This window comes from Pongo pygmaeus, chromosome 15 (genome assembly GCF_028885625.2).
Source record: "Pongo pygmaeus isolate AG05252 chromosome 15, NHGRI_mPonPyg2-v2.0_pri, whole genome shotgun sequence".
NCBI lineage: Eukaryota > Metazoa > Chordata > Mammalia > Primates > Hominidae > Pongo > Pongo pygmaeus.
This window is the reverse complement of record NC_072388.2, coordinates 79,516,312-79,536,392: the sequence shown is the minus strand read 5'-3', so window position 1 is coordinate 79,536,392 and position 20,081 is coordinate 79,516,312. Positions and strand designations below refer to the sequence as shown.

The following is a 20,081-nucleotide window of genomic DNA, read 5'->3' as shown; positions in this document are numbered from 1 at the left end:
TCATACCATTATTCCACTTCTGAGGTCTGTTTTACTCTTAGAATGTAAGAATTGCAGAAACTAGAAAAAAAAATTCACTAAAAATTTCAGATTTCATTTTGATCTAGAGTAGACCCAAGAATCTACAAGGCCTGAGAAGTGTAGGTCTGGTTCAGTAGTAGGTACCTCGAGAAACCAGCACAAACTTTCGTAGCTTCTATAAAGAAGAGGTGATCAAAGAGTAAGTCAAATACCCAGCACTTCTGTGAGCCTCAAAATGTATACCCAGTTGACCTTACGAGTCTAGAACAAGAACAGAGCATAGGATAAACTTTCTCCCAGCCCAAGTAATTTAAATGAAAGCAGACTTCCCATTATGTGAATGTAATGCAGAGTACATGTGGGGAGAAAAATGATTTTATGCCTGGATTTCAGCATATGAAACTTATTATTGAAATAATGTTTACAATGGATCATAAACTTCTCTTGCTCATTTTGGCCAAGACAGCCCATAGGCCAATTTAGAACAGTGATGTGTTTCCTACTGAATATGTTCTTACTCTCTCTGCTCATGTTACCAATAGAAATGACAAAAAACTTAATAGCTGACTGAGTCAGAACTTTCATTCTATATCAGGATGTTTCTCAGTGCCAGACTCAAGAATGAGGTGGAATGGGGTAGATTATTATGCTCTTTTCTGTACTGTAACAGTTTTGTGGCAAGTGGTTTTAAATCTCTAAGGTTGTCGAAGTGGAAAGTTTCACCAGAAATGAATTAACATCAAAGAAAAACATGAGTACCTGTATTTGGATGTTTTACCACATACCCAAGACAGACAGTAGACTATAAACCTTTCATTTATTGGACCAATTGGGCTCCATCTGTAGACCAGCATGTTGTTTCAGTGTCTGAGACAAACCACAAGGGATAGCCATACTTTTTGAATGTTGTTCTTCATTTTAACCTGTGTGTTTTCTGTGGTAAGGCCGGATGAGAAAACTCTTAACTCATTGTGGTATATCCAGATATGTACCAGTGGGTGGCAGTAGATATGGCAGAGTTCTAAATAATGTAGCTACTTATAATGGATGACATCTAAAAGCAGTTTACTATTAGGCCTTTTTTGCTTGTTTGTTTTAAATTACAACTGTTTGTTTTGCACATTTTCCTGATTTTAGCAGAGATATTTAAGGGTGATTTTAAAAAAAATAATACTGAGAGCTAATACATATATAATGCTTCTTATATACCAAGCATTATTTTAAATGTTTTACATATATTAACTGAAAGCCCAACGCATTTGATTGTTGTTTAGGTATTTGAGCTAATATAGTCATATTGTTATAACTTTATTCTATTTTTCTTTACTAGTATAATACGAAAAACGTTTGCTGGTAAATGTTATATTAAGCTGAGAAACTAACTCATTCATTGAAACAGATTTTGTGTTGCTGTTTGATTTTGTGAAATCTTCTGTATGCTGTATATTGAATATATCTTGCTGAAACAACTGCCTTCTCAAGTGTCTAGGTATTTGCTTTCCATCATGGCCATATTTTTGGATGTCATCTCCCAAAACTGAGGAATTTTAACGTGGACAGTTGGTAACTGTAGGTCTTCCCACAGATTGTCGATGTTACACAAGTGCTTTAATGAAGTTTTCTTTTGTTTCTGTTTGGAGAGGCATTAGAAAATATATAGGCATTGGAATACTGTGTCATTTCAATACAAATCTTGAAAGTCAAAGCAGGGCAGTCACTTTTGTGTAAAGAAAAAAAAGTACTGGACCCTGGTCCAATTCAAAAGCCCTGGGCTCAGATTGATGCACCATTAACTAGCTATGTGACATTGACAGAGGCATTTGATCTCAGAACTCAGTCCTCCACTTTGTAACCCCAGGACACTAGATTAGATCAGTAGCTTTCAGTGAGGATAATTTGGAGCTTTGCGGCTTCACCATGCCACCACAGGGGTCTACCCAAGATTAGGAAGGAGCTTGGTGGGCTGGCCCCCAGGCCCGCCACTTCTGTTTCCTTAAAAGCAGCTCCTTCTCAGCTTTTTAAATTACCTGTTTATCATTTACATTAGAAAGTATATATGATTTCCCTTATAAGACAGAATTGTACTTCTTTAGGAAAAAAAAAAAAAGCAACCCTAGGATTAGATTATTTCTGTGTTCGCTTGTCTCTAAAATGTCAATGATTCCAATAACTAGGTAGCTAAGGAAGAAAAACAGAAACTGACCCATTATCTTTGGCATGTAGCTAATGTCTTGAGTATCTGGAATGGAATGGTAGAAGGCTAAGTCCATCATTTATAGGCTCGTAAGGGTTGTAATGTGCTGCTTTATCTGAAGAATTTTGTTATATGAAATTATGAATCAAATATATGAATATATGAATATATTCAAATATATGAATCTATTCACAAATGGAAATATCATAAATTTACTTTTTAATAAAATATTGAATTATTTTGAGAATTTGTATTATCTTTTGTGTTTGGTAAATGTCGAGACACATAGAGTAACACTGGACAGGAGTGCTGAATTATAGTAAGTTACAAGAGCCAGAGCTAAATGCTTTTCTCTAAACTGCAATCAGTAACTCAACATATTCTGCTGCCAGTGTTACTCTGTCCAGTGCTGTTGTTATAAATGTTGCTGTGTCAGAAGCCTCTGTTTCTATAACTTTCTCTCCATTATCAGCTGGGCTGAGTTGTAATATGGATGAGGCATTTTATACGAATGGTTAAAGAAAAAAATAGTCGTTTCTCAATTTGATCTTCAGTCTTCCTAGGAAGGTTCAAGTTACTAGATGGGTGTAATTGCTCATACACACCTGGACATGACTCACCTTTTAAAAATAAACAAACAATCTATCTGCTTCTTGGCTACCAGAAACTAAAATCAACATTAAAAAGTGTCAAACCTCCTTAAACAGCCAGATCACTGGTTGCAAAGACTGCAGAGGAAGAGATATAAAACTATCTTAGCCAAAAACTTGGTCATGATATATTAATCCTAAGTGTGCCAGAGAAATGTAAAGCAGAAACAAAACAAAACAGGACAGTTGGATCATCCAATTCTCATCCATGATGTTCTGCTTTTTTATATGGCTTTTTCTCCCTCTAATGACTTTATGTCATAATGAGTGAGTATCAGCTCATTTAAAAAATTGGAACCAATCCAAGGAAAATACACAGGGCTGCTGCCCTTTTTACCAAAGATCTTTCGTTAACTAATGTTGATGGAAGCAAATTTCACCACAGCAATTTACATGGTAGTTGAGTTGCTGTTTGTATGGAACAGCAAACCAGAGAATAATAAAAGAAAACACAAACATGTCAGTGGTGAGCAAGGGAGCAGAGCAGCCCTTCAGCTCTTTCCATGCTGATAAGAACAAACAACAAGATTGTTCATTATAATGAGGGATACTAATCACACTGTTATCACAGTATTAAGTCACTTCAACTATCTAGGGGTCTCACCTATATTCTCTTGTGTTTTGTCTGTTTGCATAGAGTGGTGCTTCTCAGCGATGCCCAGTAGCCATATTTCATCAGCACAGGTTAATAACCCTGTTCATCATTCCAAATGCATGTGCTTGAACAATGCACCTAACAAGTGAGCAGTGGCATACAGCAATAGTGTAGGTGGAGTGAGCAATTTTGGGGATATAAGTTAAATATCAAAGATAGAAAGGCAGTAGTTAAGGAGAACGTGGATGTAAAATATGGATGGGCCAGAGGCAGTGGCTCACACCTGTAATCTCAGCACGTTGAGAGGCCAAGGCGGGCAGATCACTTGAGGTCAGGAGTTCAAGACCAGCCCATCTAACATGGTAAAACCCCCTCTCTACTGAAAATATAAAAAGTAGCCAGGCGTGCTGGCTGGCGCCTGTAATCCCAGCTATTCAGGAGGCTGAGGCAGGAGAATCACTTGAACCCAGGAGGTGGAGGTTGCAGTGAGCCGAGATCGCACCACTGCACTCCAGTCTGGGCATCGGATGAGACACTGTCTTAAAAAAAAAAAAAAAAAAAAAAATGTCACGGACGCCCTGATTGTTGACATCAGAGAACTTTTAAAGCAGGTCAGAAGAATACAGACAAGTCTGTATTGTATTTTCAAATCAGTATGAAGAAGGGTGCAATTAAGTATTGAGAGGTACAAATGAGAGCATGATTAGACAGAGCAGGATGATAGGAGAGCAAAGCTCTAGAAGTGGCTTTGTACTAACTAGGTGATCTCAGCCAAACCATTTGCATTTCTTTGAGTCTCATGTCTTCATATATTTGTTGTAGGGTGAAACATTTTAAGATGGACTAGAAAGTTCTTCTCAACTTTTAAGTTCTCTAGGTTTCTGAATAGAGATAAGAAGGTTCAACACAACCACATCCCTGGAGACCTTTAAAAATGGCAGTAATCCAACAAAAGCTAATTTAAGAAAAAGAATAGAAGAAGAATTATGTATTGGAAGTCCAGGGGGCCGTTGTGGGCTTCAGTCAAGGGTGGATGTAGTCCTCAAGCAATTCTCTCTTTCTCGGCTCTCATTTCTTCTTTGCCAGCCTCATTGCTTAATAAATTTCTTCAACATAGTAGAAAATACAGACTTCAAAACACCAGGATAATATAAGCTGTGGCTTCAGAAGGCAAAAATTTATCTCCTGGCATCCACGTTAATCCTCTAAAAGGACACCTCTGGTGTTGCTTAGCTCATATGCTCAGGGGGATAAGATGCTCTGACTTGCTAGCCTGGGCCATGACCTGCTTTTGCAGCAGGAAAGGTTAGTTAGGCCTCTTGACCAAAAGTTTCAAGGAAATCATGTGGAAAAGAGGAACAGGAGTTCTCAAAGGGAAGATATGTGGCACAAAGAAAAAAAAAATAAAAACCAAACCAGGTGTCTGCTTATACCCTTTATACAAGATGGTCAGTCAGGGAGAATATTTATTTAAAATTTAAAATTCTAGGAATTCTTTGGTTGTTTTTATTCAGCCATCCCAAGTCAAGCATTGTCATTGGCATCAGATTTGTTGGAAGAGTAGTATGACCCGAATGTATTTGGAGAAAACTGAGAACATAATTTTTAAGTTCCTATAATTTTGTGAAGTTCTGTGAATAGACTGGACTTCTTTCATCTATATTTTATCAGATGAGTGAGTTGTGTTTGGCTGCATAAAAGATCTGACACTCATTATGGATCCAGTAAGTTTTATCTAAGGTGTTTGGAGTTGCCATACTAAGTTGACTCTGGAGGAACAAGATTAGTTTTCTTTTGTGGTTGATGAACCCCACTATGTATCACTCCAGTTACACTGCACCATTAAACAATGTAATTCATTACAAAGGACCCAGCTCTGAGAACCTCCTAATATCCAGAAGTAATGGAGCTAAGTAGCCACATCCTCATAGGAACACAGCAGTGATCTTATATCTCACAAATATTGAAGAGAATTGGGGTAAGGACACAGTTTACTGAAACCAAATGGTGTAGAAATCTGTTGTTTTGGCCTGTCTGATGTCCATCCTTCCTTCTCTAACCCTAATTTTGCATTTGGAAACTATTCTTTCTATTCTTAGTCCAGTCCTTCTGGGATTATCAATGAAAGTACTCCATACTTTCCCCTAGCCAAGCAGTAGGCAAGAGATCTAAGCTAGGCTCAGTAGCTGTTCTCTTTATGAAGTTTCATCTTGAGTGGAATGACATAAAGTTTAGAGGAACCCAGAATAAAATGATCATTAGCTCATGCTACCTACATCTCGACCCATCCAGACCTGCTCTAGTTGTTATTCCCTTCAGATTTGGGATCCTCTTTTCCAGTGCATCTATTAGTTACCTCTATATCCTTCTAATAAGTTCTAAATACACGTTATTCAAATAGCATCTCGTTGCTATCAGTTGGCAGGTCCCAGGTACCAAACCACTCCAAAATTCCATTTATTTAGCTCCTGGTTCTGTGAATTGGAGTTGACACTGGGCTCAGCTGGGTAGTTTGTCTGGTCTTAGTTGGGCTCCCATCTCAGTCATCTGTAGTCATCCTCAGATCATCGTCAGGGCAACTCTGCTTCTGGGCATTTGCTGGCTGGCAGCTGGGGCAACCTGCAAGGTGACAGAGGTGGAAAGAGTCCTGCACCATGTGTCTGTTGTCATCTAGCAGGTTGGCCTGGGCCTATTCACATGTCAGTGACAGGGTTCCAAGTGAAAAAGTGGAAATGTGTGAGGCCTCTTAAAGCCTCAGTCCATACTGAAACAGAGTTACTTCAGCTATATTCTATTCACCAAATCAAGTCAGGAGGCCAGCCCAGATGCAAGAAGTGAAGCAGATGTGCATGGCCTCTTGATGGAAGTAGCTGCAATGCCGCAATGCAAATGAGTGAGGATGCAGGAAGAGGAATGATTGAGGGCACTTAAACAATCTTCCATACACCAAGTTGGTTTCTGTATCTTATAGCTGAAGAACCTGATATGCCAATCAAAACCCCTTTAAAAATACACCCCAAAACACTGGCCTGCTCTTTTTACTTTTTTGACGTACCTGATTAAGGGAGGTTTTGGGAGCCAAAGTCAGCTCCTCTACAGCATACAGAATAGAAACAATCTCTTATCCTTAATCCCGGCATGTTGTGTCTTCAGGAGATTGCTTACCGCTCATCTGTAACCCTCTTAGCTGTGCAGCCTCAAAGGGTCATCACCATCAGTTCTGTCATCTGCCAGATCTCCTGAAATTTTGGTGTATTGCCTACCCAGTTACAACACACCAGCATGACTTTGTCACTCTACTGTATGACTGTTTCCTGCTATATCTAATATAGCACTTGCTAAAACATTTGAGTTTGCCTTTCGGGGATACATATTAGACTTCTGTAACTTATATTTTCCTTTTATGTAACATAGTCTCTTGGTAAGCTATATCAATGAGAGAGTAAGGCAAATACTCATATTAATATACACTGCTGTAGGTGTTTCTTGCCAGTTTTCATCCAAGTTCTGACTCAGCCTAGTCCTCTTTAGGTTTGTGAGATATAATAAGATCATAGCACAGGGTGGTAGAGCTGCAGGCAGAAAATATGTTTTCTTAATAGCAAGTTCATAAATTAATGTAGGGCACTGAGACACCATGGCTGTATACATGCATTAAGACAGAGCTCTCTTCAGTTGACGACCTTCCCTTCCAACCACTGATTTCTCTGGGATGGTGCCAAACTCTTAGTCAAATGTAGCTTCAATGCATCCCACCCTCTCAGTGTGAAATGATAATTAATAAGACTTTATGGATGAGGTGGTGTTCCACTTCCGTTAATAACACCTGTTATTCCAGGGTGTTTTAATTTGGTTATAAAAATTGACTGTAGGGGCGGAACTTGGCTTGGGAGCTTATTTTAAGGATAAATGGTTTGTTTTTAATTTTTCTTTCAAAAGAAAAAGGCTTTTCTTTTTTTCTAAAGGAAATTTTGTGTTGCATTGAGTTATATAAGCATGAGACCAAATTCCTAAAATATTGGTATGATTACAGATTTTTAATTGATTTGATATCATCCTTTGGTATGTCAGGTAAAGCTGAGAGACATCCCAGGGCTTCTCGGCTAGCTTAGAGTTGGCAGGCTCCAGCGCTCTGCCATGTCCTCAGTTGGGATCAGAGGGTGTTTCTTTTACATTGCTTCTCACACTTAAACATTAAATTCTCTTCTCAGGCAACAGTTTGTACAAGCTACTGGCTGAATTGCATTTGATAAGAGGCAACTCATTTTTACATTGTATTTTGATGGGTATTTTGCTTTCTTATTACAGATCTACTGGAAGAGACCCAAAGAAAAGATGAAGAAATGGGATCTCTGCAGGTAAATTCTTAAATAGGGCAAGAATCCTTGGTATGAAAACATTTGTTTTTTGCTCTTTTATCCTTTATTATTGTCACATTCACACTGGTATAGCAAATAGGGTAACAAGGACAATGTCAGAACTATAAAGTTGGAATTTGCTTCCTTTAGAAGTCTCTGAGAGCACTGATCTAAAGCAGGAAGCCAAATCAGCCTCTGTGCTACTTTTGATAGGAAATTTTATTCCTTAGTATAGCATAATAGGAACTGCAGCATTAGGAAATGAAGGCAGTATCCTTTCATAGTAATTTCCCTCAAAACAGGACTGATGAATGAGGATGAATTCATGGAATCTACATTTTCAATGAAAGTCAAAAGTATTCTGACCCCATGGGTGTCATCTACCAATGACTAACCAATTAACACATAAATAGAGCTTAAGATTGCCTTGTACAGCCTCTCAATTCACTATAGGTTTATTCACATTTCTTGGGCTGGAAAATTGTGTTAGAAAGATTCCACTCGAATTTTAGTTGACACTTCTGTGATATGAGCAATGGATGTGAAGTTGGCATCTGACAGAAGTTCTCTCTTCTTTTCACATTGGGCTAACTTACAAATGGGTAACTCAAGTGTCTATCTTTATTAGGGGAAACATAATTAGTTATATTCCCATGATAGAACCAATTCATTTAATGTCAGGTTGGGGACTAAGAACAGTAAATACTTTGGACATTTAGAGTTCTTCATGGGCCTGGAGCTGCAAGGCAAGACTGGAGAGTGATGTCATGAGCTGGTTTGAGTGCTTTACGGGTAAAGATGTTTGCCTTTGGCAAATGAAAGATAGGCCACGTAAAGTCCAAAGAGCAAGGGAAGTGTTCTGTGATTGGGGATTCTTCTACCTGATGGTATACCAATTAAAAGAAAATTGTATAATTGATCTGAAAATGCAAAGGAAGCATAGTTTATACATCCAGTAAAAGTGGTACATGTTAGCTGCAGTTTTGTACAGATTAGATTATTTTAACATCTTGTACTATATTCCGGAATTAAAAAAAAAAAAAAAAGAGCATTGGTTAGTCCAGTCTGGGGCTAGGAAGAATCTCAAGTGTATACTTGACCTGCCTATCTCTGTGAAACTAATATCAGCAATGCTCGTTGTTATAAAAAGCATAGCTCTTTGTACACTAAATGTGTATATTGAGAAAGTCTTTTTTAGGCATTGTGGTTATGTGTTGTGTTTACCCAGAATAACATATGTAAACATACTTATTGAGTATATATCTGGCCCTTTGAAATGGCAGCACAAGTAGTTTTTTCTTTCACAGTACAAATGTTGGAACTGGTAATCTCATTAAATTTAATAGCCTATGTTGCTTCTCAAATGTTTATTAAATACTGGCAGCATTTTCTACTGAAATGTCCATCCAGTGCAATAGAATGCACCAGCCAACTAACTATGGACATTTATAGTGGGAGAATGTGTAATATGATGTCCCAGAGCAGAAGAGTTAAATGTTGACACTTTGTAATGGTAACTAGTGCCTGATATTAACACTCTATTATGAATAAAGAAGGAACTCTCGGAATGCACAAGAGTACAGAAGCATATCACAGAAAGCCTTTAATGTTAAAGGCTAGAGGAAAATCCTTGGAAAAGTGCCTATATTCCTGAGTTCCTTTCTATATTCACATATGATTATCAGAGGTGATAGTTTGAAGAATACTATTCAAGTATATTGGCTGAAATCCTACAATGACACAATAGTACCTGGCTGTGTTTCTGATTCACTGGTAACCTTGGATAACTCAATTAACTTTGCTGTGCCTATTTTCTCATCTGTAATAGAAAATCATAAAACTGTCTTCCAGAAGTGTTTAGTGTGGATTAGGTGATCCCAGAAGGGAGAGCTAAATAGTTAATTCCAATTTACAATGTTAGCACATCCTCATGTATCCAAATTGGAGTCAATTTTATTTACTCATTATCATCTTATAATTATGTATAACAGACATTCTGCATTTTATGTTATTCTCCTTAGGGGTAGGGGGTGTTTTATTTAGCTCTAAACCCTTTCCAATTTCCTATAAATGAGGTACTCCATTTACTCGTTGAGCAAACACTTATCAAGCACCAATTCTGTGCACAGCACTGTACTAGGTGCTAGGGATACAAAGGCAAGCTGTGTGCACTAGATGGCATCTTGCCCTCTATATTATGATTAGTAAAGACTATAAAAATCAGTGTTTATAATAAAATACTCAAAAATCATATTAAAGGAAAAGTATAAAGTGACTGTGGGAACATATAAGAACATCTGTGCTTGTTTGTCATAGGTAAGGGTAGGTTGGCGGAACTGACAGGGAATTAAGTACAATTGAGGTAGGTTAAACTGGAGTAGGGTGGCAATCCAAGTAGGCTTCCCAAAGAAAACCAATGTTGGAATGATAACTAGGAGTTAGCTAGGCAAGTTTACAGTGAAGATAAAAGTTTTTGGCAGTGGAAAGGATAGGGGAAGGCCTAGGATAAAAGAGCAGTTTCATGTTTAAGGAACCGAAAGTTCAGTATGTTGGAATGTAGCATCTGAGAGAGGGGCAGCAAAATGAGAATTTTTTAAGTAAACAGAGGTCTAAAGGACCTCGTGGAGGAGTTTGGACTTTACCTTCGGTATATGAGAAAGTGGAACAGGGTTTGAAATAAGGGAACAATATGGTAAATCTGCATTTTAAATAGATACCTGGCTGTAACGTGAAAAATAATTAGAGGCAGGCAAGATTGAAACCAGGGAGACCAATTAAGCAGACATTTGTGAGACTCTTGGCAAGAGATGATGGTGACCTGGATTGGGTGGCAACAGAGAGCATGAAGAGGAGTGGGTGACTTCTTAATATGTTTTAGAATATAAAGTCCATGGAACTTTAAGATTGGTTGTTAGGAAGTAAAAAGGAAGGAGTTAAGAATGATTCTTGGGTTTCTCGATTCGGCACCTTCACAGATAGTTGTGCTCTTCAGTGATATAGGAGGAAGTTGATCAATTCAATTTTTGGTATTTTGAAGTGTCCAGGTGGTAATGTTAAGGGAGGTTCATTTGAGTCTGGAGCTCAGAAGCTGTTTGATCTGAACATGCAGAATTTGATGCCATCATGTCTGTTGTCCATATCATAAGAATGATACTAAAAGTCATATAGTGAATGTGAATTCCCAGGGGAAGTATTTAGAATGAGGAGAAATGAAATCCTAGGCCAGAACCCTAGGAAACACCAACATTTAAACGACAGGCTAAGGATGAAAATCTTGCAAAGGAACCTAAGACATAAAGGAAATAATTTCAGGAACACATAGTGTTATGAAGTTTAGCAAAAGAATATTTCAAGGGGAAGATCATCAACAGAACTGAATAAACATTTGTTAAATTCTTGGATCCATTTAGCTATGGGGTTTAGGTTTCAAAACAAAAATTTACCTTTCAACGAACTGTGATTTCCTGTCATACCTGACAATCAACTCTCATGTCTTTCACTTTTCCGGATGTCCACTACTTAGCACAGTGCCTCATCTTAGTGGGTACTCAGTAATTTTTTGTTTACTAAATAAACAAACGAATGCCACCCTACTGGTCTCTTATTTATATAGCCCCTATTCCTGGGTCTCCTCAAGATCCATCCATTTAAAAACAACACCAATCCCTGTCCTGTCCTAGAGTTCATTTTTTGTTTAAATTTTTTGGGGAGAGACATCCAAATTCTGCCATTCCTGTATAGACACAGAAACAGACACAGACACACACACACACACATACACACACACACACACACACGCAGGAGTAATTTCACATGAGTGGTAGTAAGCAGTGGAAAAGGATAAAATGGCAGGGGGAGTGGAGCTGCAGGGAGGAGAGCGTTTTCAATCTTAAGAGGAATCACAAACAATGGAGACAAACATATTTGACAGTGATTTTTACAATACAGCTTGTAATTACCAAAATTCTTCATTGGAGCTTAACATTTGCCTGGCTTATTTTTGTGTGTGTGTGACATTCATTTGCAGTTGCATTGTGTGCTGCTCCTCTTAAAGTATTGTCTTTGACTATAAATGTGTAGTGCAGTATCAGAGTTTTATTTGCATAAGAGTTTGAGATACATTGAAACAAGCAAATCCCTTTTTCATTCCTCTCAAGATCAGCTGAAACTTTAAAATAGACACACAGGGTAATCCATTTTTCCTCAATTTAGTTGAATTGTATTCAGTGACTTGACACCTTGCTGGTGATGGCTAATAGTGGTAGGTGTTGCTGCTGTTTAGTCCTTTTATTTTTTTAAATACCAGTCTACCTGGTTCACCTTTCCACATGTCGCTTTCTGAATCCTAAAATGCAGCACACACCGAGAGTTAGTATCATGCTTAGTTACGAAAGCTTCACAGTGTTACCTATGACAGTCACTGAACAGAGTATCTGCAAAACTCATGTGCCCTTACTCATATGATAACTTACTGGTCATCTCTCTTTTCATTTTATTTGAAATGAGTCATGCGATAACTTCCAGTCGTCTCTCTTCGTTTTATTTGAAATGAGTTAAAACTAGATGATTATGAACATAATTTGTACTATTCATTTTCCCTTCATACTAAGCCATTGGTAGGTTACTTTGTGTCAGCACAATATATAGATATTGTAAATTAAGGATAATAATAATACTGATTTCATAGGACTCTTGAGAGGATTAGCTACCATAAGAAATGTGAAAACTTTGGTGCCTGACAGGTCGCAATAAATATTAATTCCACACAGTGACTGTTTACACCTACTATGTGTCAGACATGATGCTGCATGCTTAGGGATAAAGCAATAAACAAGTCAGAGAAGGTCTCTGCCCCCATCGGGCTTCTCCTTCCCTCTTCCTCCACCTTCTACCCTTGCCATTTCTCTTACCTTCCCCCTGCCATGGTCAACTCTGAAATTTAAATTCATATTTTCATCAGATTATGCTGAAGAAAGTAGTAGTATGTCTTTGGCCAGCTGCTAAATATAATGAAAAATCGAAAAAAAAGTCATGATGTGGCAATAATTAAATTGATTATTGGGATACATGTGAATATCAATCTCATTATTTTAGGAGGAGAAAGGAAACATTTTAGTTGTAGGACCTGTAATCTAAATGTTGTCACAAGTATTTTTGGACACATTATTTGGTATTATTAGAAATTTTATTAGAAATGAACTGAATGCTTTACTTAATTTCTAACAATGGGTTTACAGATTTTGTATATATACATGTATATGAATATTTCATATAATATATAATAGATTTTAATTACAGATTTATATATAATATTGTATTATATAAATCTATAATAAAATATATAAAAATATGTACAATCTTGAATATATATATTTAAGTGACTGATTTTTCTGAGACATTCCAGAAGCTCTGACTGAAGGATATTAAATATCATTAGTGCCATGCTGTTTTTCAGATGACCCATAATCATATTTAATTTCTCTATTAGTTGGCTTTGAAGAATAGTCTGGAATCTCCCACTTGATGGGTTCGATTTTCTTTTTAGTACTGTTTTAGCGGTGGAGGGACAGGTGTTAGATTTTGTTTTTGTCACCTCAATAGTGCTTAGGCAAAAACATTTGAAATGAGCAGTAAGAAGAAGATAATCTTTTCCCCAGCCATTATTTATTTCAGCTACTTATGGAGTAGCCTATGGCAACACAGTGTTTCGAGGAAAAAAATAGAATATACCTTCTTGGTTCTTTTGGAACAAGCCTAATAAATATTAATATTAGGGTATTATAATATAAAGAATGCCAGTGTAGAGTTGTCAGGCACAACTGTTGGAGATAAACTGGGCAGGAAAAGCCACCAAAGAATGCGACTGTCATTAGCAAATAAATTACCCTCCCAGAAGCTGGCAAGATAGTACATGAACCTCTCAGTACCCAGTAGATGGCTAATACTCCTGGTAAGGAAACCATGTGAGAAACTGGGCTATTGATCGACCAGCTTGATAATTTCTGTGGTTTTGCTGTCAGTCTTTTCTGCCAGACTGTAGAATGCCCATAACCAGTACTTTTAGAGACTGCAGGTGGAAATGCAGGGTGGGGCAGCTGCGAGTCCGTTTTAGAGTTCCCTCGGAATTGCTTTAGAACGATGAGGGTGACAGGGAACGCTCTGCTCTCTCACTGGATCTCAGAAAGAACTGAAGCAATTCATTTCCCCAGAAATTCCCATTTTCTTGGGATATACTAAAGTACATTTTTAGAAATTTCAATTTGAATAAATTGATAAATTAGGATTAACTGTTTAAGGTTTCATTAAACTAGAAAGTTATACAGTCTCTACTCATCCCTAAGATGACTCGTGAGAGTTATGACAGAATTTTTATTATTCTGGAAACCAAAATGTAATGCATACCCACGTATTCTTCTCAAGGTGCATTCCTCAAAGCTTAGGCAAGTAACTACGTATCTCTATGTCTTCTTCTGAAATGTGATTTAAAAATAATTGTTCTAAGCAATGGCATAAACAGAACAAAATACAGTATTGTGGGGATGGAAGGTTGGGCCACCCTTTGCCACTTTCAGGCAGAAGTAACTTAACAGCTCATTAAAATCTCTATTTTCTCAAAAGGTGAACAGGCTTACCAACCTTAAATTTGGTACAAAGTTCCACCAGAAAGAACGCATTAGCAGTCTGCATTGGGGTCAAACAGGTTCTCGGCCAATTAGGTTTACACCCTTCAATTTACTACATCAGGAGACTTCATGAGAGCAGGGACCCACTCTCAGTAAAAAGGATTCCACTGAAATTGTGTGATCATTAAACCTTGTCACTCTGTTTTACCTGAAATTTGCAACTTAATATTAATCCCAAATTTATGACAGTATAAAACTTGAAAATAGAATACCCTACGAAAGAAGTATTCTTGTGTCTGAATATATCAAAGTTGATTGACTAGGTCATTTTTGTTTGAGAATAAAAGAAATATAAAAACGTGCCTGATTCTGTTTATCCAATGGGATGAAAAGCACAAGTCTTCAAGACTCAGCAGTCTCCTTGAATCAAGCTTCTAAAAAAGCTTCTAAAAAACACACATCATTTGGAAACATTGTTAAAATGCAAAATCAAAGCATAGTCTTTGAGCTCAAAAGCCCAAATATTTCTCTGCGACAGAAAGTTTATTTAAAAAGTTAGTAGTAAAAAAGGCTGGGCGAGGTGGCTCGTGCCTGTAATCCCAGCACTTTGAGAGGCCTAGGTGGGTGGATCATCTGAGGTCAGGAGTTTGAGACCAGCCTGACCAACATGGTGAAACCCCATCTCTACTAAAAAAGAAAAAAAAATACAAAAAATTAGTCAGGCGTGGTAGCCCACACCTGTAATCCCAGCTACTCGGGAGGCTGAGCCAGGAGAATCGCTTGAACCTGAGAGGCAGAGGTTGCAGTGAGCTGAGATCGCACCATTGCACTCTAGCCTGGCCAATAGAGCAAGACTCCGTCAAAAAAAAAAAAAAAAAAAGTGACCTGGGTGTGTTTTACAGAATTGGTAAATTCCTCCCACCAGGGGGAAGATGATTTGACTCATCTTCATACACTCTCCCCTTTACAGTTGACTTTGGGAAAAGCAGCACTTCCAGAAAACATACGTTGGTCCAACTGTCAAGAGTCTGAGCTCTGGGCTCCATGGGCATTGGGGCTTATGTAGATAGCAGTGTATGTTTTCTTGTGTTTTTTTTGTTTTTGTTTTTTTCAAATCTCAACACATTATGATGTTTCAGTCTTAAGTTTATCTGGGAGTTTTTGCCAGTCTCGAGTCAGTGGGCACCCTGTAATTAGGGGCAATCTCATTTGTGTTGCAGAATATAAGTGATCACTTCAAGATCATTCCCCATAATATTTTACAGTACATTGCTTATACCTCTCACAGCACATCCCTAGACAGACCGCAAACTTTGGGCAAATATCCATGTTAATCCATTTTATCGTCTATCTCTGGATAACAATGAGAACTGTGAAAAGCAATATTCTGAGTAATGACTATAGCGTGCAACAGATTTGGAAATAAATGCTCAGCAGTAATACCTTTCTGGTTGAAACACATTTCCATTGACTCATGAAACAAATCTCTGAGATCCTAAGTACTAATAATACATGATTAAAAGAAACTGTAGTTCTCACTTCTAAGGCCATCTCCCCGCCCAATCTCTAGCTGATTTTCCAGAATATACAGAAACACTGCAGAGGATTTCCCCAGGCTGGGATCTTGAATACTGACTTATTTTATGCTTCAGTCTACTAACAAATACTTATTTAGCACTTGCTAACTCCCGTCAGGATTGTGCTAAATCAGCCCAAAGGGTGATGGTCTGTGTGTCAAAGGAGAGGGAAAAAGTCACACATGAAACCAAGCAATTCTTTGTGTCATACACTGTGGTAAAACTGCTAAATCTATGTAAATTATTACTCGCAACAATCCTCCAAGGTACGTAGCTACTATTCTAATTGTATGGATAATGTCACTGAGACTCAACTTCCTCAGCCGGTAAGTGAGAGAACTAGTACTTGTTTTTGAACTTTCTTGGCTTCTATACTACTATACTTAATTCAAGAGCAATGAAAAACAGAATCTCTTCACCTTTCTTTTTTTTGTTCTGATTTGTTTAGGATCCCGGCCTCTTTTTCTTTCAATTTCTTCCACTTTTTTCCCTTCTTCATCAATTTCAGTTTTCAACCAAGTTCAAAATATTCTGGCAAAAAAATTAAAGGCAACATTAGAACGTTTCCATAAATTTTAAATTGTGCAAAAAGTGATAAAACTAAAATGAGCTGGAAAAATGACTAATAAGCATCTCCTCTTATACTTTTTACTTTTATTATAATCAGTTGATTATTATTTTACTTTTTAAAAATTGATTCTAAAGTGCATTCCTTTTCCAGAGTCTCTGCATTACACGTACTATTCTAGATTTAATTTGTTAGAAGTTTAATGTTTACTTTTAAATGTGTGAAGGCTTATTAGCATGTTAATAAATAACATGTAATGTCTGTTAGCAATATTTCTGTATTTGCCCATAAAGTAAAATAGAAAATAGTACCTATAAGAGATTCCATGCCTTTACTACATTCTGGTTGTAATAGAAATCCCTAGTTCTTATTTCACTGTGAGAAAATAACTAATAAATTGGTCACGACTGAAACAGGGATTGAAGCACAGAGGCCAGATATGGTCTCAGTGATGAATCTAACCCCTGCGGTCCAGATCCAAAAAAATCTAGGGGACCAGCACAATATAGGTGTGATTTAGCTGCACAATATTACAGCTAATTAAGTTTAGGTCTTTGCTTTCCTCAATCCTTTCTTGTGCTGTTTCCCCAGTGGTATTGGCTGCATGTGCTTCAGCTGCCCTGATGTCAGACCCAGAATAAGTAAGGAGTTGCAACTTACTTAGAAAAGGCATATGGCAACAATATAATAGCCCCTTTATTATCTAGTGAAATAAATATAAAAATGTATACAAATAATTTTTTTTATTTGGGCATTAAATTTTATTGATATAGTATGTTTTATTACACTGTTACCTAATGTCTGTTAAAATTGAGGTTCTGGAAGTCTGTTTTGGCATACTTTAAGGAAGAGACTCCAGGGCAGTTACCCAGTGCATCCCCTAACCTCTACCATGCAAAACCCCAAAGTCGCCCTGATGCTAATAAAAAAAAGAATTTATTGTCTATTTGCTCATAAAACCTCACTGTATGCATATGATATTTCCATTACTTCCATTTGCTGGGCTGTTAAGTAGAAAAAATACACACACACACACGCACACTCATGATTTTTAATTTGTTTTTGAGGTTAGTATAGACTGTTTTGAGTCAGATGGAGCTGGATTACAGACCAGCCTCCCCCAACCCCCACATTTAATCACAACGTGGACTTCAACACACTTAATGTGTTTGAAGTCTATGTTCCTGACTTTAAATGAGTGAAATTAATGATATCCTCCTACTGGAAGTTTTCGTGAACATTAAAAATAAGAACATATGGGCCGGGCACGGTGACTCACGCCTGTAATCCCAGCACTTCGGGAGGCCGAGGCGAGCGGATCCCCAGGTCAGGAGATCAAGACCATCCTGGCCAACATGGTAAAACCTCATCTCTACTAAAACACAAAAAATTAGCCGGGCGTGGTGACGCGCATCTGTAGTCCCAGCTACTAAGGAGGCTGAGGCAGGGGAATCGCTTGAACCCAGGAGGCAGAGGTTACAGTGAGCCAAGATTGTGCCACTGAATTCCAGCCTGGGCAACAGAGCAAGACTTCATCTCAAATAAATAAATAAATAAAAAGAACATATGTTAAAAGTACCCAATGCAGTTTTGGCAATTAAACTTACAATAAATAGTTTTGATTTTTATGGTACTAGTAATATAAAGGGATGTTTTCATTAATAGCCATAACACTTACCAGTGTCCCTTTTGTTCTTAAAATTAAGGAAACCCATTCCTATCCCAGGATCTCTGCATCTGCTTCTCGGTAATACTTTTCCTTTAGCTCTTTCAGTGGCTGGCTCATTTCCTTCTTTTAGGTTTCAGCTCAAATGTTACCTTTTCGTAGGGATGTAAGCTGACCAACCTGTCTAGAGTATTTTTATGTTATGCAGTATTATTCTTGCTTTGATTGTTTTCAACCAAATAAACATGTAAAGACCACTTTCAGTTCATGGGCCTATAAAAACAGGTGCCTGCCTGGACTGTGCTTACCCCTGCTTTAGAATGAACTAGTTTAACTGTTAACTGGCATAGGGAGAGTCTAATAAGAATAATTTTTTGAGTTCTTCCTCAAAGAATAAATTTCTGTTGGTAGAATTTGAAATAATTTGGTAAATGGAAAGAAAGTATAATTTTGAGTAATCAGACTTTTCTGAACTCCTACAACCACACTGTATCAGCATTCCATTATCCACAGGTAAGGTTGTGAATGCTGAGATAGCTGTCATTACCAGTGAAAACTGCCCAGGTGAGGCTATTAACAAACTCTCATCCAATTTATTCCTTCATTTCATAGACTTTGGAATTTACGATCACTTACTTCCAGGGATGATTTTGAAAGCAATACAGTTGAGGACGCTTTGGGCTAAATCACTACTCTTTATTTATAGTCCTGAAAAGTAAAATGTTTTAGATTTAAAGTAATAATGTCCCTAAAATTTGTGACTTTAATTTGGGTAAGGAATTATTTGGGGACCATTTTAAAAGTACTACATCATATTATTTTCTCTAAATGCAGAAATTTAGAAATTTGTTTGAAATTATTATAGTCAAATTAGTGCTGTTTTTATAGCTATTACTATTTATAATATTTTCAATTACTTTAAGATAATAGAGCTTTCCAACTCTTTTTCATAACTCACATCTCTCTCAAACAGCCGAAGCTACTGTTTAAACTTCCACCTTGGGAAGATGCTAGTCAGACTGCAATGAGAAATCAGAGTGAAGCTCAATTTGAAGAAAAAGCAGTTAAGTATTTCATAGGTAGGAATATTTAGGATATTTGGGACTGAATAGTTAACATACATCTGCTTTATTTTAGTGCATATAGGATAAGTCAGCCTTCATGTATGCTTCCCAGAAGTGCAGCTAAAAACTTAGTTGTTGTTTTTTTTTTTCCCACGTTCTTAGAAAGAAGAGTGCACCAATGATAATCAGAGGGCAGATAATCTGGTTACTTTAAATTCTTTAACTACATTTTCCTTCTTACCTGTGCGTGTGTGTTGGGAAATGGAGATTAATAATAGTTTTAATCTCAGTCAAACTGAATTAAGAAGCAAGAAAAAGCTACCCCATCTCAGCTATTGTATTAGTTTAAGACTTTCTGCTTCGATGTTGATCATCCTCATCAGCAGCCCCTCTAGTGTAGAATGCTGAGAGGTAACTGAACACAGAAGCACACAAAGAATATGGGAGTGACGGGCAAGAAAGAGTCTCCATTACAATGTTCCTTGTGCATTAGTTCCTGTAAATGACTCTGCATGTAAATTATGATGTGGATTACTGGAATTGCCCAAAGGTAAGTCATTAATTCCAAAGGTGGACTATTTACTTGTAGCATTTAATGACTCAGCTGTGTGACATGCATGATAGTCAACAATCCAGTGCTGTAATTTGAAGACTCAGGAGAACACAGCGTGGGAGGAAGGATTCTGTGGTTATATGGGTTTCTCTGTAAACTTTTTCACCTAGAAGCCTAGGAGATATGTGCCCTTCGGGGAAACAAAGGAGATG

The 20,081-nt window shown here is 37.4% G+C and overlaps 1 protein-coding gene across 21 annotated transcripts in view; it reads left to right on the top strand.

Moving 5' to 3' along the window:
- The window catches only part of CEP128 (centrosomal protein 128), a 465,504-nt gene that overhangs the window by 368,336 nt on the left and 77,087 nt on the right, over window positions 1-20,081 (top strand). For 17 of the 21 annotated variants that reach the window (XM_054449602.2, XM_054449600.2, XM_063651940.1 and 14 more), the window contains 2 exons: window positions 7,769-7,818; window positions 19,226-19,315. In XM_054449602.2, coding sequence (XP_054305577.2) covers window positions 7,769-7,818; window positions 19,226-19,315 — 140 coding nt within the window. The remainder of the gene's footprint in view (window positions 1-7,768; window positions 7,819-19,225; window positions 19,316-20,081) is intronic. The other 4 variants (XM_054449611.2, XM_054449604.2, XM_054449605.2 and 1 more) reach the window with 1 other exon arrangement.